This window comes from Myotis myotis, unplaced genomic scaffold (assembly GCF_014108235.1).
Source record: "Myotis myotis isolate mMyoMyo1 unplaced genomic scaffold, mMyoMyo1.p scaffold_m19_p_1, whole genome shotgun sequence".
Classification (NCBI taxonomy): Eukaryota; Metazoa; Chordata; class Mammalia; order Chiroptera; family Vespertilionidae; genus Myotis; species Myotis myotis.
This window is the reverse complement of record NW_023416313.1, coordinates 202,611,094-202,638,283: the sequence shown is the minus strand read 5'-3', so window position 1 is coordinate 202,638,283 and position 27,190 is coordinate 202,611,094. Positions and strand designations below refer to the sequence as shown.

Here is a 27,190-nt window from a genome sequence, read left to right as displayed (position 1 = left end):
AAATCTGTTTAATTGTGTTTAAATTCCTCCAGTAGCTCCTAATTGCCCCCAGAATTAAGATGGAATTCTTTAGAAGGCCTACAAGGCCCTCCGTGCCTAGGCCTTTCTTACTCTTTATTTCCCACCATGCCTTGCTCACTCATCATACTTTCAAGCCAATATTTATAGAGCCTAGATTTGCCATGTCCAATATTGCTGTTTTTTCTGCCTGGAATGTCCACTACTTCTATCAGTTCCCTCCCTCCTTACCCCCATCTGGGACATCTAAAAAAATTATTTTAGTACCCAGTCTGTCTTCTCCTTTGAATAACCTTCTTTGATTCCACAGATTTGACCATGCCTGCTTTCTGATATCATTATACACTAGAGCAGTGGTCATCAAACTGCGGCTTGTGAGCCAAATGCGGCTCTTGAGTGTGGCTCTTCCTAAGCCTTAGGGGTACCCTTATTAAGTTAATAACAATGTACCTACCTATATAGTTTAAGTTTAAAAAATTTGGTTCTCAAAAGAAATTTCAATCGTTGTACTGTTGATATTTGGCTCTGTTGACTAATGAGTTTGCCGACCGCTGCACTAGAGGCCCGGCACATGGCATTCGTGCACTGGGGGTAGGGGCGGTCCCCTCAGCCTGGCCTGTGCCCTCTCACAGTCCAGGACCCCTCAGGGAATCTACCGAGGGGTCTGTAGCGCTGCTGCGGAGGCAGGAGAGGCTCCCACCACTGCTACTGCGCTTGCCAGCCATGAGCCCAGCTTCTGTGGGAGTGCACTGACCACTGGGGGGCAGCTCCTGCATTGAGCATCTGCCCCCTGGTGGTCAGTGCGTGTCATAGCAACTGGTCATTCTGCCTTTCAGTCGATTTGCATAGTAGGGTTTTATTATATAGGATTGTTTTCAGTTCTATAGCACTCATCACTGTATTATTTATTTTTTGTTTATCTGAGTGTCACCTTTCAATGGGCTGTGTGAATTCAAGTACAGTATTTCCACTGTCTGGCATATAATAGGCTCTCCTCAGATGTGTGGTGGTGATGGGGATGATGAGTCCGGGTGGATCACACAGCTCATTCAAATAAGGCCATTCCTTCCCTACCGAGGAGTGTTGGGTTTGGACACACACAGAGGAGAATGGTAGACGTTTCTTTATCTTTCCTTGTCCCTTCTAGAAGCTGCTGCTCCAACTTTTAGTACCTGATCCCTTTTGATATATACTTTTTATGATGTTTTGATATCTATTCACAGCCTTCACTTTGCTTTTGCTTTATTTTGCTTATATCCTTGGAGCAGTTAGAAAGAAAGCTGTTAAATTGCTATTACAAACTCCCACTCTCCTGTTTTCATTTCATCACAGGAGAAATCATATATCAGCTTTTTCCCATGTGATTCTTATGTGCAAAAGAAATCTTTTCTTAGCAGTAAAAAGAATTCATGTTATAACAATATTTTCAACAGTTTTTTAATTCTCCTATGTCTCCAAAATGTCTCCATGCATTTAATGTCAATTAAAAACTAAACTAGTTCTGTGTTAATCCTGGAAGAAAAAAATAATGGTTTAAAGGAAGAATGAAAAATTATTGGGTTTTTAACATGAAAATTTCAGATGATCAAGGTCCTGCTGTATACATTGGGGTTACACAGTAGTAGAATGGTCAGCATTTCAATTTAGACTCATGTATTACTTCCTACTCTAAATACACTCGTAGAAGCTACTTGTGGTGTAACTCCTTATGTGTTTAAATTTATCTGACTTGTGATTTTCTTGGTTTATTTTTTAAATGAGTAAGAAATCTACTTATGAATTCTTTGCCCTTTATGGAATGTGTTATCTTGGTTTTAATATATCCCCCCACCCCCCGTACTTACTTTTATTGTATTGTTTTGCATTGCGTTTCTAAAATAATGGCTTTGGCTTGTCTTTTCCTGAATGTTTCTGCAGTTTGGTTTGAGTATATGGCTTTGGGCACCTCTCCTGGACTCCATTTGTACATGTGAATTTTGGAAGGCAGAAGTCAGTGTTTTCTATGGAAGATGACTTTTTAAAATATACATTATATGTGTGTGTCTCTCTCCTTTCTTTTTGGTTTCTCTTAAAAGACTGGAAAGAAAGCTGTTAAGGCAGTCCTGTGGGTATCAGCAGATGGACTCAGAGTTGTGGATGAAAAAACTAAGGTAAAACTTTTACAAGCTTAAATGTAACTGCTCATACGTCTTTTTAATTCCTAATGATCATTTATAGTGCCATTAAGCAGTTGTAGTCACTCTGTATCCTTCACTTTGTCCAAAGTACAATCTTCTGAGACTAGTTAATGTTTAGGAAGCCAATTAGTTACTCATTTACCTTATAAAAAATAGAATTCTCTCCGCATTTTGCCCTACATGGCGCAGCATGTTTAGCCTACCAAGCATTTTCACTTAATGTTAAGATCTGAGTTCTATTTCTGTTGTTACACATTTTAAAAAAATGTTTAACCCCACAAATTTGATGTAAAAGAATAGATCTTTTACCACAGTTTAAAAAATATTTTTAAATATGATGGACCACATTAGAAATTTCTTCTTTTTCCTTAATAGAACTCTGTTTTTAAAAAGTGATATTTGAATTGATTGCTATTTAACTGAAAACCCAATTTAAATGAAATCTTAAGAACTAGTAAATGGCTCATTAGATTAACATTTACTTAGAATCTACACAATATTTCAAATCAGAGGTAGCATTTTGCATTTGAAAGAATGTGATCCTACATACATATAAGAATAGAGACATATGCCCTAGCAGGTTAGACTCAGTGCCTAGAGGTTCGGCCCGCAGACTGAAGGGTCCTGGTTTTGATTCTGGTCAAGGACATATAACCTTGGTTGCAAGTTCCCTGGCCCTGGTTAGTGTGCATTCAGGAGGCAACCAGTTGATGTGTGTCTCTCCTCCATCTACTCTTTCTAGAAATCAATGGAAAAATATCCTCAGGTGAGGATTAATAAGATTAGAGACATAGACTCTTCCCTTAGAGAGCATATAGTGTTATATAAGTATATAAGTATATTAATCATTAATATAAATTTCCTAAGAGATGTAAAGTCTGGAGAAATTTTAGCAAGAAGGCAGTTTTTCAGAAAAACTAAAATGTCACCTGACTTGGGAGAAAGTCTGACTAGTAAAGAGCAGTTTGATGGGTAACTTACCAGATACATTTTAAGTGATTTAATATAACTGCATTTTAGTTATTTTGACCTTCCATCAAAGGCTTTTTCTTAAGTTCAAGAGAAGTGGTAGTGTTAAATGTACATGAATCTTGAAAACAACGATCGTTTTATTTAGATTATTTTTAAGAACTTATAAGTGTTTTGTATGAAATTTGTACATGGAGGCTATTTTTAATTGCTTTGTACAATAGAGAAAGTGTTGTTTCCCCCTGGTGGTTGCTTATAGCACTGACACTAATTAGTTCTTTCCACACAGAGTGATAATAATAACCGGTGGATTGTCACTCTTGGACCTATTATGAGTGGAAAAGAAATTTTGCAATCTGTATAGTCTATAAAGGGATCATATTTAGAATATATAAATAACTCCTACATATCAATAAGAAAATTACAGACAACCCAAAAGACAATTTCTTTGCTAAAGAGGAAGTTTATAGTAATCATAGTTATGCAAAATAAAATCATAATGAGCTGCCAAAAAAATTTTTTATTTTTAAATCTTAAAAAAAAATTAATTTGTTTTGAGAGAGAAACATCGATTTGTTGTTCCACTTATTTGTGCATTCATTGGTTGATTCTTGTATGTGCCCTGACCTGGGTTCGAATTCACAACCTTGATGTATTGGGATGATGCTCTAACCAACTAAGCTACCCGGCCAGGGCCAGAGTTGCAAATTTTTAAAAAATTGACTGGCAAGTTTATGGAGCAACAAGAACTCTCAGCAATCCTATATAAAAGCCATTTGATTTAATTTTATGTTTTACAGCCTCATCTCAGCCCCTAGCGATTCTAGGCCATGAAAATATCACACAGAAGAGCCTCAGAATCTCCAGATTTTTAAGAACATTTTGTGTAATGTTTATACTATGCATATACTGGGTCATTCAGCAAGTATATAAACAGAAAGTCCTCAAAGTTTAATCATCAGTAAGTTAATAAATACATAGAAATTTTGGGACTGATGTTATTAAATAAGTTATATGGAAATTGGATTATATATATTGATTTACATATATTGCACATTGAACATGGGCTCTACCATAATAAAATTATAATCAGCAAGCATGTTTTAGAACATGAAGATGAGGTGAGAGAGGCCTCTGGACAAAGGACTTCATGGGATCTCGCTAAGGTCAGATTCTTAGTATTCAGACTGCTGGCCTCAGATCTAGCTATTCCATAGGTTCAGTGCATTAGGTGTGAGGATTCCGTATTATAAGACGAACATTCTGTGCTTTTTCTGAGAAGGTTGAATAACCTCATAATTCTCTGTTCCTTTGTGTTTCCCTTTTTCAAGGACCTCATAGTTGACCAGACAATAGAAAAAGTTTCTTTCTGTGCACCAGATAGAAACTTTGATAGAGCCTTCTCTTACATATGTCGTGATGGCACCACTCGGCGCTGGATCTGTCATTGCTTCATGGCTGTCAAGGACACGGTGAGTTCAGCCTGGATTTCATCATGACTAGCCTCAGTCAGCAAAGCTCCTTCCGGGTTGGCTCAGTCAAGCACTTTGCACTTGACAAGTACGTGCTGTTACAGTACTTGTAAGTGCCTACACTAGTCTGCTTTCGTTCCTTTTATTCAAGTAATCCACACTCTTGGTGTGACCTTGCAACTCACAGAGCAAGATTACTGACTAGGTGAGACCCATGGTCATTACAGGAAAGTAGAAGTATTCTGGAGAGGGTGGCTGCTACACTTTATTTGAAACTTTTCAGTATTAGAACCATTTTCAAGATCTTACATGTATTTATTTGCTAAGACATCTGGGTAGATGATATTGGCATTTGAAAGGTGCTTATAAATTTATTTGCAAAGAAACTCCACTACAAATAAAAGAACTGAGTTGGAGTGTATTTCCAATTAATTAAAAAAACAGAAATACTAAATTATGGTATAATGAGTGTGCTAGAAATTGTTACATGGTAGAAATTTTTTATTTTATTTAAAAATAGGGAATAACCTAATGTATCATCCTTCATGGAAATTACCTAAAATTCTAATATGAAAGATGTCTCTTACATGTTGATGGTGATTTTAACTATAGTTATAGTACAGCATTGAGTGTATAATTTCTGAGTTTTTAAAAGTCAGACAGAATGAGGCAGAATAGCCATTCACAAAGGTTACAGCTTAATACATCCTTGGCAAGGTTTAACCTTAGAGTGGTGACCATACTCTAAAATTGACCAAAAGATTCTTTTTTTTTCTTAAGTTCTTGGAGACAGTGGTATAAACAAATATTAAGAGCTCAGGCTCTGAATCTGATATGGGTTCCAGACCTGATTCTGGTTCTCACTAGCTGTGGGATTTGTAGCAAGTTACTTAACATTCTCTAAATCTTAGTATCCACTGCTATAAGATGGAGATAACAGTTGCAAAAACTAACTTAGATTAATGAATTTAAGCATTCTTAGCATAGGATCTGGCCCATCGTAACTGCTCTCAATATAGGGATTGTTATTCCTAGCCAGTTTGGCTCAGTGGATAGAGTGTCAGCCTGTGGACTGGAGGGTCCCAGGTTTGATTCTGGTCAAGGGCACATGCCCGGGTTGCGGGCTCTATCCGGGGGGCGTGCAGGAGGCAGCCAATCAATGATTCTCATCATTGATGTTTATATATCTCTCTCCCTCTCCCTTCCTCTCTGAAATCAATAAAAAAAAATTTCAAGTAGTGACTATTATTATTAAAGCTATTTCTCCAACTGGGTCTGGGGTGGAGCTTGAGGAGGGATCTGTCTTCAAGAACTTCTGCCTGAAACCTAAAGAGAAAGAATAAGCTTCCTTGGCCTATACCTCTGTCCTTATAATAGAGCTGTGTGCAAATGCAAACGGGTTCTAAGACTCCTTCGGTACTCTATCCTATTCTATGCTTTCACGCCTACCCTTATATCATTCTATTAAAAAGCTAGAAACTCATGTGGTTTCATAAAAAATAAGTCTGTCAGTCTTTAAGCAGTCATGTGAAATTTTACATTTTATAGTCACTGAAATCTTAACAGTTTATTGTCATGTGAAATCTTACAAACAAAAAGCAGTTTTTTGGTTTTTATTGGAGAGAGTGGGAGGGGAGAGGAAGAGACAGAGAAACATCGATGTGAGAGAGACACATCAATTGTACGTGCTCTGACTAGGGCCTGGGATCGAGCCTGCAACTGAGGTATGTGCCCTTGACCAGAATCGAACCCAGAACCCTTCAGTCCGCAGGCTGATGCTCTATCCACTGAGCCAAACTGCTTTAACTTTTGCACGTGTGTGGTTGGGGGTATAGTTGGAGCTAAGAGAGAGCTAGAAGAATATAGGGAAGGTATAGGAGAAAGCCTGAAAGCCCTTTGGGTCTAGATTGGGAAGGGGTGCTTGGGAATAGTATTCAGAAAAGGAGGGGGACTGAGAAAGCTAAGCTTTCCTTTGCCTGATTCCCTTTTCATCGCTGGAGTTGTATTATTTATTCGAAGTTTTAAGTTTGCACCTTTTATTCCTAGACATGTTGACAGTATATTTAAGCTCCTGAACCTTGCCCTGCCTTTCCAGTGGTTCTTAGAAATGCTTGGTAAATATTTCCACTGTTCCCCTAAATAGCAAATAGGGTTTTGCATTTCAAGACTTAGAGCTTGAAACCTTCAGCAGTATCTCCTAACCTGATGGCACAGCTACTGTGAGTGACTGAGGGAGCCTCACTAATAAGAAGGTCTCAGTGGCTGCTCACAAAAGCACAGGTTGCCGATTGTCACTTTACCCAATGCCTGTTACAGTAAAGTATCATAGGTATTACCTAAGGTAATTTATTCATTTAAATTAATTTGGCATATTAGTATATTAAAATCTAGGTTAAGCTCCCAACATTTTGCCTTGTGTAAAACAGACTTATTTGTGGTCCAAACTCATTTGTAATTGTTGGTACAGTAACTCTAAAAACGTTCTGTGAACCTTCTGTTATGTACAGGGTGAAAGATTGAGCCACGCTGTAGGCTGTGCTTTTGCGGCCTGTTTAGAACGTAAGCAGAAGAGGGAGAAGGAATGTGGAGTGACTGCTACTTTTGATGCCAGCCGGACCACTTTTACAAGAGAAGGATCATTCCGTGTCACAACAGCCACTGAGCTAGCAGAAAGAGAGGAGATTATGAAGCAAATCCAAGATGCCAAGAAAGGTACAGTCTGTTCTACTACAGTGTGTGTTTATTAAACAGTTTTCCCCAGAGGGTTAATTCTTTGAAGCTATCAAGGCTAAGCTTTCTCACAAAGAGAACTCTTAGCAATGTGTGAAGAACTTAAGAACAAAGCTGGCCCTGGCCAATGTTGTTCAGTGGTTGGAGTGTCAGCCCACACACCAAGGGTTACGGGTTCAATTTTTGGTCAAGGGCATCTACCTGAGTTGCAGATTCGATCTCTGGCCCGGGTCTGGGCACTTGCAGGAGGCAAGCAGTCGAAGTGTCTCTCTCACATCAATGTTTCTGTTTCTCTTTTCCTCCTTCCCACTTTCTTCCCTCCCCCACCTCTTCCTCTGCCCCTTTCCCACTCTGTAAAAAATCAATGGGAAAAATATCCTGCGTTGAGGATTAAAAACAACAACCAAAAGCTGAAAATCTAAACAAAGTCCTTTCCTTTAGAGTAGTTTGTTTAGTGGCTTTGAAACTGTTTACCCTTTTTATTATGTTAAGCTACCTGGGGAAGCTAAGAGTGCAGCTGAATAAGCTGCAAAGACATTGCCCTCCCTGTGTTTAAAAGCAAAATGGAGAAAATCTGTTCCTGGAGCAGATTTTTAATTCAGATGCATCTGATCTGTGTGAGAAGCAGATGCTGTCAGGAACCTACATCTTGCCCTAGCCGGTTTGGCTCAGTGGATAGAGAGTCGTCCCTCAGACTGACGAGTCCCAGGTTCGAGTCTGGTCAAGGGCACGTACCTTGTTGCGGTCTTCATCCTGGCCCTGGTTGGGGTCCTATGCAGGAGGCAACCACTCAGTGTGTGTCTCTCACATCCATGTTTCTCTCTCTCTGTCTATTAAAAAAAAATAAAAATCCTTAGGTGAGAATTAACGACAACAACAAAGAACCTACATCTTAAAGGAAGAAGTACAAATCCCAGGTCCAGGCTGCAAAGGCCCTACTGACATGATGCTGGGTGCTACTGTTCTCACTATATTATTACTGCTTTTTAGTGCTTTTGTGAAAAAAGTTCCTAGATTTTGAGAAGCTAGCCCCTAGCTCTTTCTCCTGTAGCCCTGTTTATTTCAGTGTGTGATTTTTGCAGAATATTTTTTCAGGTACACATGGCAGCATAGTGGGAATGTACACATGCCTGTACAGGCATTCAAGCTACTCAAGAGTCTGTTGCCTAAAGTTGGGTTGGGTGTATAGTGAGAGGGCTTGGTGAAATGCTTTGCATTCTTGTGTATAACTGAGGTTGAAACAAATATGGCATATTTTGAAATTAAACAATTCAGTTTAAATATAAATTAACATAATTTTGCTATTTTTTGCCATATTCTTTCAGTTCTAAACCAGCTATTTTGGGTAACTTCATTAATCTAATACTGACCCAAACAGCTCTAATTTTTAAGACCCCAAAAAAGATACATGTTTTTATTTGAAGCTAAATTATTCATTGTGATTACAGTGGGGCCTTGACTTACGAGTGTCCCGACTAACGAGTTTTTCGAGATAGGAGCCGTCTCTTGGCCGATTTTTTGCTTTGAGTTGCGAGCTAAAATTCGGGTTACAAGCCAGCTTCAGATACCCCACCGCTAGTTGGCACAGCGAACATCACAGTGAACGCTACAACATCAGCCCAGCATCACGTGTCTCACTCGTTCACTTTTGATTTGACATATGAGTAATTTGAGTTACGAGCTCCGTCACGGAACAAATTAAACTCGTAAGTCAAGGCCCCACTGTAGTTCATTTCTCATAAGCATTTATGCCAGTATCCTAAAGAATAAGAAACACCGTGTTATTTTTATTAGGAAATTTAATATGGGTAGCTGTTATTTAGTGTGCTCGGTGACCTTCTGACTGGAAGCGTGCTCTTTAACACCACCACATAATACTTCATGCTCCACACGGCAACTGCCAAAGTGGTAGCATCCCAACAGCTATAAAGGAGCTGTGAGGGGAGGAAGTGCTAGAGATTTTCCACATGCAGATTGGGTCTCAGCTGGTACGCACATGGAAATAGTCTTATATTTAGTTTATTCCAATTTAAAATTTTACTTCTGTATGCTTTTATTCAAATGAGCCATGATGCATATTATCCATGATTGAAAGACTGCTTTATGCCATTCTGTAACATCTAATCAAACTTATACTTATTTAGACTTTTCTAATTGCCACTCCCAAAGTCCTCCCCCCAAGCAAGTAAGCAAACAAACATTGGAAACCATAAACCAGCTTGACCAGCGTGGCTCTGGTTGAGTGTCGACCTATGAACTAGGAGGTCATAGTTCGATTCCTGGATTGCAGGCTGGATCCCCAATGTAGGGTGTGCAGGAGGCAGCCAATCAATGATTCTCTGTCATCATTGATGTTTCTATCTCTCTCTCCCTTTCTGAAATCAATAAATGTGTGTGTGTGTGTGTGTGTGTGTGTGTGTGTGTGTGTGTGTGTGTGTGTATTTTAAAGAAAACCATAAATCATCATTCTTTAAAGGACTTCATATTAGAAGTTCATCTGTACTATTTTTTTAAGCTTGTTCAAAGGCTTATATTATGAATCACTGCATGAAAATCAGATCTGTGTGTCTCAGTAGCTATATCATGGGACATGTAGTAGGTTAAATCTTTTATTTGTTTGAAAAATAGATCTGAGCCTTGCTTTTAACCTGTCTTTTAAGAGACATTGGGAAGGAGATGGGTAAAGGACCTACAAGGGTTTTTGAGTTCCTCAGTTGTGTAAGCTCCAATTATTTGAAGACATTGCTAAAGTCCTCTTTCTCTTGCTTGACCTTTAGCTGAAACAGACAAGACAGTTGTTGGTTCATCAGTGGCCCCTGGCAACACTGCCCCATCGCCGTCTTCTCCCACTTCTCCCACTTCGGATGCCACTGCCTCTCTGGAGATGAACAATCCTCACGCCATCCCGCGCCGCCATGCTCCAATTGAGCAACTTGCTCGCCAAGGCTCTTTCCGAGGATTTCCTGCTCTTAGCCAGAAGATGTCACCCTTTAAACGCCAGCTTTCCCTGCGCATCAACGACTTGCCTTCCACTATGCAGAGGAAGACTGATTTCCCCATAAAAAATGCAGGTAATGCAGCATCCACCTGACTCACTGGTGCTCTAGCACTGAAACATTATTGTCACTTCCGGTCGAAACACTAATCCCATCAAACTAGCCCTCCCTCGCCCCCCAGGCTGGTTTATGGTTATATGTATCTTGTATCGTTTCCCATCGGGAGAAAAACTGAGGTTCCTGGAGGGAGATGTGAAGCATTCATTTCTCTTCAACAGACAACTAGTAGAGCCATAATGGGAATTCCTAGCCTGAGCTATAAGATTTGTGGTTTGTCCTGATGGAAGTGTACTTAACTACCTCTCAGCCAACCTGCTTCCAAACATCAAGGGTCTCAAGTTTCCGTTCTTATCCTGCCATTTGGGACCCAGCAGGGAATTAATTATAAAGATAAACAGCATCACTGTCAGATGTACCAAAAGAAATGGATAAGTGCTCATTGTTCTTGTGGCTGGTTGGCTCCATAGGGAGGAAACTCTAAACAGGCTTCCTGTATGAATCTAAGATCTGTTGTTCATCAGAGACAGTGGGCTTGCTCACACATATTCATTACCTTTCAGAACTGCCACACAGTCCTTTGTGTGGCCTCTGTACAGCTGAGCCAGCCCCGGTAGTTCTATCCTCATCATAAGACCCGGAGCTAAAGTGTCAGATCTGGTCAGTGCTTTTATTGGACTCTATTTCACTTCACTCTGAGACACACCCAGCCAGTGCTTCCTCAGAGCGTGAGGAAGCTCTGTCTCCATAGGCCCTCTCACTGGTGGTGGTATAAAAGTACAGAGTTAAGTTCTCTTGACACATGAAACTGGGCCTAAAGAACAGTTCACTAGACGATTACTGAGGGTTGGTCCAGCGCTCAGCTCCTATAAAAACGGAATCTCCAGATGCTTCAAGTACCTGTTTTTAGTTTCATTCTGGAGCAGATAGGAAACAAAAACTAGCATTCTCTTTTCACAGTTGAGCAAATAAAGGAACAGCACACATTTATCTTCCTCAGTGACACCCAAGTATCCCAGTCAGCATTAAGAACAAAGCCTCAAGAGTCCTGGACCTCAGTTCACTTTTCCATGTTTTCACAGTTACTATACTTTGTACTTTGGAGGAAAATGAGAGTGATGACATTATCATGGATTATCATAGAGAAAAGGACTGAGCATCCACTGGTGCCCTTGACTTTAACCCATTTTCTGATAGTTACTAAATAGCTTCAGAGCTTAAATCACACCTGTGAACCGGTTGGAAGACAAACAGGTCGCTCATGTCTTCCAGAAACTTCTAGCTAACATCTTGGCACAAAAAGGAATCTGGGGATTTGCAAGGGAGGAAGATATACTTCAGTACATGAACTATTGACATTTCATACCTCCTGACCTGAAAAGCCAATGAAATAGTGGACAGTAATTTTTTTTAAGCTGCTTTTATAGCCCCACCTGTCAGTTGAGACTTTTCCTTTCACAAATAAGGGATACAGTATAAAATGCCACCTTGTACCATACTGTTATATTTGGATTATTGAGTGTTTCTGTCTGGAGCCATTTTCTATTTGTCTTGCAGTGCCAGAGGTAGAAGGGGAAGCAGAGAGTATCAGCTCCCTGTGCTCACAGATCACCAATGCCTTCAGCACACCCTCCGAGGATCCCTTCTCATCCGCCCCAATGACCAAACCAGTGACAGTGGTGGCACCACAGTCTCCTACCTTTCAAGGTTAGTGCCCTGTTAGCCTGCTCAGCTTTTCTCTCTGATACTGGCATTTTATGATGCTGTTCACTAACTATAAGTTGGCATCCTGAGTTTTCCGAAAGCTGGTCAGACCCACTCATTTCCCTGTTTGATGTCTCAGATGGATTCATTTCCCTGTTCAACAGTGTCCTTGCTCTTTGTTCCCCTTCCTGTTTCCTAAGATGTCTGCATTCGTCATTTTGCATGTACCTACCTATCATTCATCCTATTCTATTAGGAGCTATAGTCCCAACCGACTGTTTCATTTGCCCCTTCACTGTTAAAAGTCAGAGTATCCAGCCAGTTCTCCAGACGCAGCAGTCATCAGAGTTGGTTCTAGGTTATTCTTTCTTTAGCACAGTGGTTTTCAACCCAGGGTGATTTTGCCCCTCAAGGAAAATCTGGCATTCATTGTCTAGAGACATTTTTTATTATGGGTTTCGCAACTTGGTAAAGGGTGATTGCTAATGGCACCTGTGTAGAGGCCAGAGCTACTACTGAACATCCTTCAGTGCACAGGCTAGCCACCCTTACAACAAAGAATTATCTGGTCCAAAATATCAATAGTGCCAAGGTTGAGAAGCCCTGGACTCATCTAGTCTCTACCCAGTCTCAGGAGGCTCCTACAGCAAAAGGTACTTCTTTTGGCTCTTCAGTTCATTGAACCTTCTATAACAAGTGTCCTAGAATTTGACTTTGTGGCATTGAAGAGTCACTAAAAGTTGTTGTTTTAAGAGTTACTGAGTTAGCAGTTACTGACTCAGAGGTCAGCAAAGAGTGTGTATTACTTAAATTACACACTTAGAATTTGACCTGGTTATAATTGCCATTTCTTTATTTCATTTGAGAGAGAGCTCAGAAAAAGCTTTGCTGTGAGAACAGTCCCCTGCTCCTGTTGGAGTAAACTACAACATGTTTTTCCTACAAGGAATCTCTTTTTAAAAAATAAATCTTTATGCCTTTAAAGTCATGTGTGCCAAATAGCTTTCCATCTGACAAATATTTATAATATCAATAATGATAGGCACAATTTATTGAGCCCTTGGTGCCTCCTGCCACATCATGGTAAGGACTCATGCATGTTCTCTCTCTCTTAATCTCCACAACAACCCTTTGAGGTAAGCATTACAGATAAGGAAAATGAGGCTCGGAGAGCTTACGTAAATTGCCCAACTTGCACAGCCAGGATTTAAACCCAGGTCTTTCTGAATATAGTACCTGCTACATTCTACTGACTATATGCCTCTTCACAAGGCAATGAGTGTAAAACTGAATAGAACATAGTCTTTTCCCTGCCTTTCAGGGGCTCCCAGTCGTAGGGTAAGCTAGTTTTTTAGACAAGCCCTGGTAAATAGTACCAAAGCCACAGCAGGGTTGCCTCGTCCTAAAGAGGGAATAGTGATAGTGTAGGCAGGGGAAGGTACCTGTTTCTATGCTCCATAATAAATATGAATGATAGATGGACTGAGGAGTAGCAACTGATGGAATAGATGCCCAGAGTACAGGAAAAAGGTCTCAGGAGCTTTTGATAAGGGGAGACAAGAAAAGAATAGTAGGGGCTTCAAGATATTATCAACATTACCAAGGAGGAAAAAATCTTCCAAAAAAGGAAGATAAAATTAATTATGTAGTTAATTATAGATTTATTAAGCAAATGAAAACATATACCAAGTTTGATTTCTCATCTGTAATATGGGGATAATACCAGCCTTACTAGGTTTTTGAGAGAATTAAATGAGATAATGCACACTGAAGTATTATTAACATAGCACCTAGAACAGCTGTTCTCAACCTGTAGGTCGCGACCCCTTTGGGGGTCGAACAACCCTTTCACAGGGGTCACCTAAGACTATCAGAAAACACATATATAATTGCATATTGTTTTTGTGATTAATCACTATGCTTTAATTATGTTCAATTTGTAACAATGAAAATACATCCTGCATATCAGATATTTACATTACTATTCATAACAGTAGCAAAATTACAGTTATGAAGTAGCAACGAAAATAATTTTATGGTTGGGGGGTCACCACAACATGAGGAACTGTATTAAAGGGTCGCAGCATTAGGAAGTTTGAGAACCACTGACCTAGAACATAGTATGGAATCATTATATTTATCCCATTGTTGTTACTATTGCTATAACTTGATCTTTGGGAAAGTGATAGGAGAGGGAAATGCTTTATATACATCGTTATGCCAAAGGCTACGCATTAGCTTTTTGCTGCTTGTAAGACAAAGCCGCTCTGTTCAATTTAATTTGAAATTGTTTTTCTAGGCTTTAATTTCCTCTCTCCCCATACACATAGTGTCCTAGAACAGTCATTTGACTCCAGATAGCCATTTTCATTACAACCTCTAATTCCCTCTTTGCCAAAAGGTTTGTGTATCCACTACAAGATGGTGTGGTTATCCCAACACCAACTCTTCTGTCTGTTCCATCAGTATTGCACATTGGCCTGACTGACCCAGCTCCAACAGGTCACCTGTGCACCCTGCATGAATTAACTCCATTGATGTTGTCTGCTCCCATTGTAGCTAATGGCACTGACTCAGCCTTCCATGTGCTTGCTGCTAAGCCAGCCCATACTGCTCTAGCATCCGTAGCAATGCCTGTGCGTGAAACCAACCCTTGGGCGCATGCCCTTGATGCTGTTAACAAGGGAATTGCAGCCACACATTCGGGTAAGGTGGCCACAGATGGTGGTGAGGATTCTGGGATCAGCTAAGTGACCCTGGTTTGAAAATGAGCCATTTACCTGAGTAGGAACCAGGGAGAAGTGCTTTTAGGAAAAGTATATTCTCTCCTGGAAATACTATTAAGAAAGGATGGAGAAGGAGAAAGAACTGAAGAGGTTAAATTGACAGTTCTTAAGACTATGGAACAGAACCACCCATAGAACTTTCATAAAGTACAGATTCCTGGGCCTACCCTGAGGGGGTCTGTCACTGGATTTGGAAATAGGTGGATAAGCCTATAGGGTGAGGGGACCCTGCCTCCCATAATGGCAGGCCCCAAAACAAGAGCTATAAAAAACACTTCATTTTTGCTTTTCTGTACTTTCTAGTTTTTCTATAATGAACATTTAACCATAAAACCAAGAGAATTTTAAACATTAATAAAGGCAGTTCATCAGGAAGGCAACATGTGTCAGGAAGCCAGGCAGGGCTCATGAGGTACAGAACCAAGTATTTTCTCTTCATTCTGTTAGAGTAGAAGGTGAATCACCTTGGGCCCTTTGCGCATGTGCAAGGTGGTTTCTGTACCATAGATGAGCCACAGCATCAGGGAAGGGTTTCCTGTGCCAGCCAGCTGCCTGGTTCAGTGCAGTTGAACCATATCTAGACAGCTCCTCAACGTGGCTGAGACAGCAGCATGATCTGACACGTGCTGCCACAAAACTCCTCTGCTAGTAACAGATTACTCCACTAGAGGGATTTGCTCCACGTTAGGGTCATTCAAATAACCAAGATCATCAGGTGAAGAAAAATGCTCGGAAAGACTGACTCTTTTCTCTCTTTCATGTTGGTTCCAGGGACCGAGTGGGGTCAATCTTCTGGTGCTGCTTCTCCAGGTCTCTTCCAGGCTGGTCACAGACGTACTCCCTCTGAGGCTGACCGCTGGTTAGAAGAGGTGTCCAAGAGCGTCCGGGCTCAGCAGCCCCCAGCCTCAGCTGTCCCACTGCAGCCAGCCCTCCAGCCGCCTCCACCCACTGCCATCTCCCAGCCAGCACCACCTTTCCAAGGGAATGCATTCCTCACCTCTCAGCCCGTGCCAGTGGGTGCGGTCCCGCCCCTACAGCCAGCCTTTATCCCTGCCCAGGCCTATCCTGTGGCCAATGGGATGCCCTATCCAGCCCCTAATGTGCCTGTGGTGGGCATCACTCCCTCCCAGATGGTAGCCAATGTGTTTGGTACTGCAGGCCACCCTCAGGCTGCCCATCCCCATCAGTCTCCCAGCCTGGTCAAGCAGCAGACATTCCCTCAGTATGAGACAAGCAGTGCTTGTGCCAGTCCCTTCTTTAAGCCTCCTGCTGAGCACTTCAATGGTTCTGCAGCTTTCAATGGTGTAGACGATGGTAGGTTGGCCTCAGGAGACAAGCACACAGAGGTTCCTATAGGCACTTGCCCAGTGGATCCTTTCGAAGCCCAGTGGGCTGCATTAGAGAGCAAGTCCAAGCAGCGTACTAACCCCTCCCCCACCAACCCCTTCTCCAGTGACCTACAGAAGACGTTTGAAATTGAACTTTGAGCAGTCCCCATGGTTTATGTATTTTGTCTGTATTTAGGCAAGGGCAGGGGGAGGGTGAAGGTCAAAGGAGACTTTGTGTTCCCAATAGCACACTTTTCACTAATCCCAAAGGTCCCAAGGAGCATGTCCAGGTGCGGAGTGCTGTGTGGGGTGATTTTTGAAAAAAGTGAGAAAACCATTCCTAGAGAAGAGCTGTCCTGTGAGGCTAAAGAAGTCAAGAAAATGTTGCCCTTTGTCCCCCTCCTGCCTCAGCCCCTTACAAATCTCTGACAACAGAGAGGCAGATGTATCTGAACAGGAATCTGTATTCAAAGCACATTTAATGGAATATAGAACCCAACGGGAAGCAAAACGATCTCCCTTTTTTTTTCCAGGCCATGCACCTGCCTCCTCTCAATACTGGCCCATCTTAGAGATTGAGAATAGGATGGCCTATGCTTGGGCCGAGGACAAGAGGCAGGCGGTGCTGCCAGAATCCCAGGAGGGCGCATCAGCAGCTGCCCCAGCAGAGCTATATTTTAGGGGTAAAGTTGAGCTTCCATTTTGAGTAAGAATAAATATTATAAATATATATCAAAAAAGCCAAATCTTTATTTTTATGCATTTAGAATATTTTAAATAGTTCTCAATATTAAAAAGTTGTATAAGTTGTAAGTAATCTTGCCAAAGGTAAAAGGGTTAGCTGTAAGAAATTGTACATAAGATTGATTTATCGTTGATTTCTACTGAAGTAAAAGGGGAAAAGCTGGAGGTTCAGACTGGATCCCTCGCTTATTTGGTATCAGTCATTGTAAGTAGAGTAGCACATTGCAACAACAATCATGCTTATGACCAATACAGTCACTAGGTTGTAGTTTAAATAAAGAAAATGAAAGAGTAGTATTGTCCTGGTTTTAAACCTATGGTGAAATTCTAATATTATTTTAATGGAATCAGTCTAAATATGCTCTATAGAGAATATGTATTTTCTTTTATATATTGCTGCAGTTTCCTTATGTTAATCCTTTACTTGTTTTAACACTAAGGTGACAATGACATCATATGCATAGACTGGAACGCAGGTTATTCTGTTGGTTTGTCATGTGGGTCTTGGTGGGTTTTGTTTTGTCCTTTAAGTGTGTTCCCATGAGTTTTGTGGGGATGGAGTTTCTGGTTTTAATGGGTGTGTGTGTGTGTGTGTGTCTCTGTGTGTGTCCTCGTCCCCCTCCCTTGTGGACAGAACATCCCGTTGCCAGTTGCAGCCACTTGACCTCTGGTAACAACGTGAGAGCCCATCTCATTTTTACTTTTGAACGTTGGCCTTACAATCAAATGTAAGTTATATATATTTGTACTGATGAGAATTTATAATCTGCTTTAACAAAAATAAATGTTCGTGGTAGAAGCTTTTGCCCATAAAGGGCTGTTCTTTCCCCTTTTCTTTATTAGCAGTTGACTTAGTTCTTTCAGGTCTTGTTCACTCTCTCCATTCTGCTATTGCTGCAGCTCTCTAGTTTGGTGGCTAGAAAATCTTTTATTTTCTAATATATTCTTTTATTATTTTTCAAAGAGAGGAAAGGAGAAAGAGAGAAAAACATTAATTGATCAGTTGCTTCCCACACGCGCGACTCTCTGGTGTACGGGCAACACTCCAATTCTCACCAGCCAGGGCTCTGGTATATTCTTATAGTTCATATTTGTATTCATTCTTTAGGCTTTGGTTGATCCTAAATGCATCTCTAACATCATATTCTTGCTGCCTAAAGTGTGGTCTGGACAACAGCATGGACTTCACCTAGGAGCTGGTTAGAGATACAGAATCTCAGCTCCCCACCCTCCTCCAGACCTTGTAAGCAGAATCTGCATTTGAGCAAGATTCACAATCAGATGTCCAGGGCTGGAGCAGTGAGTCTCAACCTTGGATATGTATCAGAATCACTTGGGGAGCATTTAAAATCCTCATGGCTGGGCAGTACTCTAGACCAATTAAATTCAAATCTCTGGAGAGTGGAACCCCTGGTTCTGTTTTTTAAAGGCTCCCACTGTGGAAGAGGGTTGAGGACCAGTGGTTTAGATTGAGTTTTACTCTCACCTTGAACTTCAGCCCACTAGTCTGTGACTAGTTCTAAGAAGAGCTAGCTAACCTCAAACTTACCTTCTGGAAATATGTTACCAATGGGCCAAATACTGGTTTAATTAAACAACTGGGGAGTCCAAGAAAATTAGAAATTTTCTAATTTCTATAGCAAAACCAGCCATGGTAAATCAAAGGGAATGGTCCTCAATATTTTTAAATGGAAAGAAAAGATCTGTGCCTTGGCCCATGATAGGTAGACTAATAAGTATCCCTCACTCAGCCAGCATGATCATGATGAATAAAACCTTTCCCTTAGCACTGTCTTTCCTATGTCTCTGAATAGCCTGTGTCACTAGGCCCAGCCAGCCCTCTGGAGGATTTGTAAAAAGTTAAGTGGAAAGGGACTAAGAAGCCACATTGAATCCAGGGCTCGCTCTCTAGCAGCAAGAAATTGGAAGTCCTGAGATGCAGAATGACTTCCACCAACTCAAACCATTTCTGAAGCCACTTATTATTACATTGCCCTCCCCTCCATTGGGACCACCATCTTGCTGTTGCTGGTTTCTTTAAATATATATATTTTTTAATTTACTTCAGAGAGAGGGAAGGAAAGGGGGGCAGAGATAGAAACATTAATGATGAGAGGGAATCATTGATAGGTTGCTTCCTGCACACCTCCTACTGGGGATCAAGCCTGCAACCTGGGCATGTGCCCTGACCGGGAATCGAACCCTGACCTCCTAGTTCATGGGTTGATGCTCAACCACTGGGCCACACTGGCCAGGCTGCTGTTTTTAATAATAGGCTGGCTTTTATCTGGCAGCAAACACTTTGATTCACAGATTCCTACTCGAGAAGGAGTGGCTCCTTGTTGGTCTCGGTACAGAGCAGGCCCGTCGATCAGCTCCATACTGGTGTAAGGCGGTCCTCACAGCCAGCCCTTCCTGTTGGCCTCAGGAAGAGGGCTTCCGCCTCCAGCTTCCCGATGAAAGTAAGCAGCTTCTCCAGTTCTTTCATCCTCAGGTAATAATGCAACTGCCACCCTTTCATACTAAATCCCTAGGTGAGCCTTACCTCATAGTTCACTTTCCTGAGAGCTTTCACCAATGTTATGCTGTTAACCATATGCACAGATGGGCGTGAAGCTGGTTGCCACTTACTACCTGGAAGGTTGAGAGAGGGACTAGAGCACAGGCCACTGTTTGACCCCAGATGAGATCTAGTTCTAGCAAAGCATCCTTCCCTGTCACAGCGGGAGTTAGGTAGGTGTTAACTAAAATAGTTATGCACCTCCCTATCCAGCTTCACATGAAGCGAGAACCCTGGTAGCTCATTTTAAAACACAGTGAACTGCTCCTGTGTACCAGAAATTATAGAGGGAAGTTGTAAAGTAAAACATATCCTTATCCAAACAGGTTTCTTTCCGTCATGTCAGAGGTGCTGATTGGCCTCTGCTGAGGCTAAACACTGGGTAGGTGGGGTAGGGTGGGGAGCAGTGTGTCCAGAAGATACCTCCCTTGGCAGCCACGAGGGGAGAGCGAGAGTCTCCCTGCCTTTCTCCCCAGCCCTACGAGTTGTTTCAGAACTGGGGCTGGAGCCGGCCTTCATCCCTGCTGCCAGACTGGCTGCGCATGAGGCTGGGCACGGGAACAGCTGGCACAGCAGAAGCTGGAGTAATACTCATTGCCACAGAGCTGGGCCTGCAGGATGAGCTCACAGTTGGCCAGCTCCGGCTGATCCATGCAATCCCTGCCGGGGTCCCTCGGCTGGGTGGCCAGTGCTGCAAAACAACAAGGGAGAAAGAAAGGGTAAGGAAGCTCTGTGCGCTGAAGATTCTCACCATTTCATTTCCTTAAAAGTGGCACTGTGGCTGTCAGATTCCCCCAAAATGCAGTTGCTCTGTAACTTTTCAACACCTGTATGTACAACTACAGGAGGGATCACAATTTCCACCCATTCTTTTTTTTTCTTCAATTACAGTTGACATACAATATTATATTCGTTTCAGGTGTACAACATAGTGATTACACATTCATATAACTTAGAGTCTCGATACGTCTAGTTCCCATCTAAACCATGCAGTTATTACAGTATTACTGACTATATATTCCCTATGCTGTACTTTACATTTCTGTGACTGTTTTTATAACTGCAATTTGTATACCTTAATCCCTTCCCCTTTTTCACCCATCCTCCTAAACTCTCTCCCCTTTGGAAATCATCAGTTTGTTCTCTGTATCTGAGTTTCTCTTTTTTTCATTTTTTTTTTTTTTTCAGATTCCACATGTAAGTGAAATCATATAGTATTTGTCTTTCTCAGTCTGACTTGTTTCACTTAACATAATACCCTCTGGGTCCATCCATATTGTTGCAAATGGCAAGATTTCATTTTTTATGGCTGAGTAATATTCCATTTTTTATATATGTACCTCATCTTTATAAAATAATTTAGCGATAGATACTTAGGTTGCTTCCATATCTTGGCTACTAAAAATGCTACAATGAACATAGGAATGCATATGTCTTTTCAAATTTGTGTTTTGGATTTCTTCAGATCAATACCCAGAATTGGAATTGTTGGGTCATATGGCAGTTGTATTTTTAATTTTTTGAGGAACCTCCATACTGTTTTCCATAGTGGCTGTACCAATCTGCATGCCCACCAACAGTGCACGAGGGCTCCCTTTTCTTCACATCTTTGAGAACACTTGTTGATTTATTGGAGATAGACATTCTGACAGGTATGAAGTGATATCTCATTGTGATTTTAATTTATATTTCCCTGATGGTTAGTGATGTTGAGCATCTTTTCATATGTCTATTGGTCACCTGTATATCCTCTGTGGAGAAATGTCTGTTTAGGACCTTTGCCCTTCTTTAATTGGGTTGTTTGGGGGGGTTTTGGTGTTAAGTTTTGTGAGTTCCTCATGTATTTTGGATATTAACCCTTTATTGGATGTCTCAATGAATATCTTCTCCCATTCAGTAGGTTGTCTTTTCAGGTTTTTTATTTTTGTTTTGTTAATCCTCACCCGAGGATATTTTTCCATTGAATTTTTTTTTTTTTTTTTTAAGAGAGAGAGAGTGGGAGGGAGGGGAAGAGACAGATAAACATCAATGTGAGATTGGTTGCCTCCCACATGTGCCCCATCCAGGGCCGGGGAACAAGGCTGCAACCGAGGTATGTGCCCTTGACCAGAATTGAACCCATGACCCTTCAGTCCACAGGCCAACTCTCTACCCACTGAGCAAAACTGGCTAGGGCTCTATTGTTTAAAACTCTATTTTATTTATTTGCACTCTGATCTTTATTATTTCCTTCCTTCTCACTTTGGGCTTTGTTTGTTCTTTTTTCTAGTTCCTTTATGTGCAAGGTTAGTTTGTTTGAGCTTTTTATTGTTTTTTGAAGTAGGCCTGTATTACTATTTCTCTTTCTCTTAAAACTGCTTTGGCTGTGTCCCATAGATTTTGGGTCATTGTGTTTTCATTTACGTTTGTCTCAAGGTATCTTTTAATTTCTTCCTTGATCTCATTGTCAACCCATTCATTGTTTAATAGCATGTTATTTAGCCTTCATGTGTTTTTGTCTTTTTCAGTTTTCTTGTTTTGATTTCTAGTTTAATACCATTGTGATTGGAAAAGATGCTTGATATGATTTCAGTTTTCTTAATTTATTGAGACTTCTTTTATGGCTTAACATGTTGGCTATCCTGGAAAATGTTCTGTGTGCACTTGAAAAGAATATATATTCTGCTCTAAGGTGAAATGTTCTAAAAATGTCAATTAAGTCCATCTGGTCTAATGTGTCATTTATAATTTCTTGTTGGATTAATCCCTTTATCATTATGAAATGCCCTTGTTTTAAAGTTGATCTTGTTTAAGTATTGCTCCCCCAGCTTTTGGGATGGTGTCTATTAGCATGAACTATCTTCTTCCATCCCTTTACATCGTGTGCTTGTTTTTCTAGCTGAAGTGGGTCCGTTGTGGGAAGCATACATGTGGGTCATGTTTTTCTATCCATTCAGTCACCCAGTGTCTTTTGATTGGAGCATTTAGTCCATTTACATTTAAAGTAATTATTGATAGGTATGTAGTTATTGCCATGTTATTGTTTTTGTAGTTCTTCGCTGTTCCTCTCTTATTCTCTTGCTCTCTTACAAGTATATGTTGGTGACTTTCTGTAGTATCGTGTTTGGATTCCCTTCTCTTTATTTCTTGCATATCTCTTGTAGATTTTTGGTTTGTGGTTACCATGTGCTTCCGTATGTTTATAGCAGTCTATTTTAAGTTGATGGTTGCTTAAAGTCAAACACATTCTAAAATGACTAATTTTTACTCACCACCTCCACATTTATGTTATGGTCATTTTTTACTTCCTTTGTGTGTGTGTCTTATTTTATTACTGTAATTACACATGATCTTCCTACTTCTGCTTTTAACCTTTGTACTAGCTGTTGATCCACTGCCTTAATACTGTTTGCCTTTGTCAGTGAGAATTTTTATTTCCTATGATAGCTTTGCAGGGTAATCTTGGTTATAAGTCTGTGCTTTTCATCACTTTGAATATTTCTTGCCAATCCCTTTTGACCTGTAAAGTTTCTTGTGAGAAATCATCTGACAGTCTTATGGGACCACCTTTGTAGGTAACTAACTGCATTTTTCTTGCTGCATTTAAGATTCTCTGTTTGCCGAAACCGGTTTGGCTCAGTGGATAGAGCGTCGGCCTGCGGACTGAAAGGTCCCGGGTTCGATTCCGGTCAAGGGCATGTGCCTGGGTTGGAGGCACATCCCCAGTAGGGGTTGTGCAGGAGGCAGCTGATCGATGTTTCTCTCTCATCGATGTTTCTAACTCTCTATCTCTCTCCCTTCCTCTCTGTAAAAAATCAATAAAATATATTTAAAAAAAAAAAAAAGATTCTCTGTTTGTTGTTCACCTTTGGCATTTTAATTATAATGTGTCTTGGTGTGGCCTATCTTGTTTGGGACTCTGCACTTGTATGTCTATTTCCTTTGCCAGATTAGAGAAGTCCTTTGTCATTATTTCTTCAAATAGATTTTTCAATCCCTTGCTTTCTTCTGCTTCGGTACCCCTACGATGCAAATGTTGGTTTATCCTGCCCTAGCCAGTTTTGCTCAGTGGATAGAGTGTTGGCCCTCAACTGAAGGGTCCTGAGTTCGATTCTGGTGAAGGGCATGCGCAGGAGGCAACCAATTGATGTGTCTGTTCCCCTCCCTTCCACTCTCTCTCTCAAAAAAAAAAAAAATGGTTTATCCCAAAGGTCCCTTACACAAATTTTTTTTCATTCTTTTTCTTGGTTTTTCACTATCTTATTTTCCAGATCTGATTCTGTGTTTCATCTAATCTGTGTTTCATCTAATCTAATGTAGTCTTCACTTTTGACTGGTTCTTTTTTTTGTATGATTTCTATCTCTTTGTTGAGGTTCTTACTGAGTTCATCTATTCTTCCACTGAGCTCACTGAACATCCTTATAACCAGTGTTTGAACTCTTTATCTGGTGGATTGCTTGTGCCCATTTCATTTAGTTCTTTTTCTGGAGTTTTGTCCTGTTCTTTCATTTGGAACATGGCTGTCTCTTCATTTTGGCTGACTCCCTGTGTTTGTTTCTATGTATTAGGTAGGTCTGCTTTGTCTCCCAGACTTGGCAGAGTGGCCTTATGTAGCAGGTGTCCTGTGAGGACGAGTGAAGCAGTCTCCTTATTCACCTGAGCTGGGCGCTCCAGGAGTGTCCCTTATCTGGGTTGTGTTTGTTCTCCTGTTGTAGTTGAGCCTGATTGCTGTTGGCATGTCAGTAGGTGAGATCGACCCTCAGGCTGACTAGCCATGACTACAGAAAAGCTGTAAGGGCTGACCCCAGGAGCAGGAGTTGCTTTAGCAGATCTCTTGTGCCAGCCAAGTCTGCTCGTCCCGTGTGTTGTTTGTGGAACTGATTGGTGGTACTTTGGTGTGGTCTGAAGCTGGCCACTGGCTGTGTTGGTTCTGGAGGCTCTTGGGAAGGGCTCTGGTGCAGGCCAAGGTCAGCCGCCATCTGTGCCTAGCTTGGGGCTGCCTAATGGAAGCTACAAAGTGATTTGCGATTGGTTGCTGCTTGTGCTGGGCTCTGGGGCACCCAGGAGAGGCTAAGCTGCGAACTGAGGCCAGCTGCCACTAGTGCCATATTGTGGCCACTTAGTTGAAGCTACACTCCAGGCCAGCATGCGCTGCAGCTTATGCCGGGCTTGGGCCACATAATGGGAGCTACAGGGCACACCAAGACCAGCTGCTGTTTGTTTGGGTTTCTGGACCTTTGGGAGATTTTATGAAAGTTTGCAGCAAGGACAGCTGCTTTTGTGGAAAAGTCACTGGAAGCGGCTTAGGTTGGCTATGAGCTGGTGGGGCAAACAGTATTGGCCAGGTTAATGGAGAGCTCAGATTTGGCACCCGCCTCCCACCTTGCTGGCTGGGTGCGGGACTTGCCCTCTCCTACCAGTCTCGTCATGGCTACTTCTGTATATCCTTAGTTATAGGACTTCTGTTCTGTTTCCTCTTCTTCAGGCAGTTCTCTGATTTAGGTATAATTTGATGTGATCGTGGGGGAAGATGAGCACAATATTTAACTACGCTACCATCTTGACTGGAAGTCATTTTCCGTCCATTTTCGGCCCTGCTTTAGCATGCGGTGATCCTCCCGTTATTCTCTGGCCACATCAGCACAGCCCATTGCAGACTCGCAAGTATTGACTGACTAGATGATTAAACATCTCGAAGTTAACTCCCTACCCTTACTGTTGAGACCTGACAAGCTAAATGCCCTCTGCCTTGGCCTTTAGATTGGGAAGAAGGAAGAGTAGCATCAGCCCTAAAGAAAAATGTTGAGTTGGCAAGTGCTGTTTTGTCCTCTCTCTCACTGCTGGTTTCCTCCCGCCTCAAAGCTTTGTTTATTCAGTAGTCCCAGTTTATCTTAGTCACTTTGTTTCCCTGTTTTTCCTCTCCCGCCCTGAGAAAGCAGTGCGAGTTAGTCAAGGTGATAGGAAAACGGTCTTGTGAGCAATGCTCTAATACTGAGCACAGAGCACTGGTCCCCTCCTTGGCATTTACTAGGAGTTTCTGTATCTTATAAACTGCGAGAGTTTCCGTCTGCTGCTTCATCTTAGGGCCGAAGTGGCCTATCTACGTAACTTCCTTTTTCTTTCTGGAAGGGGCTGTTGCCCGCTTGGCTTGGTCCTGAGTAGCACTTTCCCTAAAGTCAAACCCCTTGGGACCTCTTATCCCAAAGTACAACAAAATGACCATTGACTATAGAGGTTAAGCACACCCGCTCCAGAGCCAGACTTCTGGGGCGTAGTCCTGGCTCTCCCACTTGCCAGCTGGCTGACTTTAGGCAGATACTTAAGCTCTCTGTTTCCCTATCTGCAATGGGCACATGAGTGTTTAGCTGTGTTTTTTCCCTGTACTATTTTCTATTTCTAAACAATATTTTAAGCAAAAAGAGTAAGTCCTCATAGTAGAAGTATGTCCCTTAATCTGTTACTCTAGAGAAGCGGTTCTCAACCTGTGGGTCGCGACCCCTTTGTGGGCCGAACGACCCTTTCACAGGGGTTGCCTAAGACCATCGGAAAACACAGAATTACATATTGTTTTTGTGATTAATCACAATGCTTTAATTATGTTCAATTTGTAAATAAAATTGGGGGTCACCACATGAGGAACTGGGGTCGCGGCATTAGGAAGGTTGAGAACCACTGCTCTAGAGCAAGCATGTCAAACTCAAAGGCTAACACAGGCCAAATAAACAAGGTTTAGGTTTAAGTTTATGTGGGCCGCAAAAAAACAAAAGCTTCAGTTTTCATAGAAACATGCTGAATACACAGGGCTGAAATAAATGAGCAATCGTTAACATAACATTTTAGTAAAACATTTTTTCTTGGACATTAACTTACCAGACACTGAATAACTGCACAAATTAATAAGCGTAACGCAAATAAACCTATTTTTCTTGTTCTCCAAAAGCGAAATATTTCCTGTTGCGCACACCAAACAAGTTAATCCAAGACTAATGACGTGGCAGTCGGCTGCTAAAATATTCACTGCTAGTATTAGTGGAGAGAAATGGTGCGCGTAAGGCACGTAAGAGAAATGAATGCAACACAATTATAGTAATCAGTCATTAGTGAATGTTGTAGTTTGGTAATTATGTATAACAGGATATTGTAAAAATTAAGTTATGAAATTTGTATTAAACTGTTTCTTACATACCGTTATATTGGCTGGGCCGCATGCCCACAAGTTTGACATGCTTGCTCTAGCGGGTGACTGGCTCAAGCACCACCCCCGCCCTAATGCTAACACTAATTTCAGTGTTCGCCACCAAACCGTGACTAGGGCAAGGTGAAACCCCACCCCCACCCCCCAAAGAAAAAATGGCTGCAGCCTAATCCATGGAATGAATACAGTTAGGAGGGAGGCCACTTCTAATAAAGAAAGATGCCCCCAACATATCTAAGATTAGCAACACGGTAGTCCAGCACGGGTGGGAGAAAAGTGGCCGACGGAGGCCCTAGTGCTGTTTCCAAGAGGCACGTCACAGCAGACCTTTCAGCATGGTGACCACACGTCATCAGGAGTCCCACCAGCCTTCGTCAAGCAAGTTTCCCATACAGACGTATCTACAGGAATCACGGCCGGCAGGGTCCTCCTAACCGCCCTCTGTCAAATAAATCTGTATTCTGGCTTGTCTCA

The 27,190-nt window shown here is 41.6% G+C and overlaps 2 protein-coding genes across 16 annotated transcripts in view; one reads left to right on the top strand and one right to left on the bottom strand.

Moving 5' to 3' along the window:
• The window catches only part of NUMB (NUMB endocytic adaptor protein), a 147,881-nt gene extending 130,101 nt beyond the window's left edge, over positions 1-17,780 (top strand). For 11 of the 13 annotated variants that reach the window (XM_036312339.1, XM_036312357.1, XM_036312277.1 and 8 more), the window contains 7 exons: positions 2,094-2,168; positions 4,496-4,636; positions 7,144-7,348; positions 10,144-10,437; positions 11,977-12,126; positions 14,683-14,829; positions 15,681-17,780. In XM_036312339.1, the coding sequence (XP_036168232.1) occupies positions 2,094-2,168; positions 4,496-4,636; positions 7,144-7,348; positions 10,144-10,437; positions 11,977-12,126; positions 14,683-14,829; positions 15,681-16,396 (1,728 nt within the window). In that variant the 3' untranslated portion in view covers positions 16,397-17,780. The remainder of the gene's footprint in view (positions 1-2,093; positions 2,169-4,495; positions 4,637-7,143; positions 7,349-10,143; positions 10,438-11,976; positions 12,127-14,682; positions 14,830-15,680) is intronic. The other 2 variants (XM_036312375.1, XM_036312366.1) reach the window with 1 other exon arrangement.
• Positions 17,781-17,923: 143 nt separating this feature from the next.
• PAPLN (papilin, proteoglycan like sulfated glycoprotein) overlaps positions 17,924-27,190 on the bottom strand; it is a 40,174-nt gene continuing 30,907 nt past the window's right edge. For all 3 annotated transcript variants that reach the window (XM_036312264.1, XM_036312244.1, XM_036312255.1), the window contains exon 27: positions 17,924-20,232. In XM_036312264.1, coding sequence (XP_036168157.1) covers positions 20,057-20,232 — 176 coding nt within the window. In that variant the 3' untranslated portion in view covers positions 17,924-20,056. The remainder of the gene's footprint in view (positions 20,233-27,190) is intronic.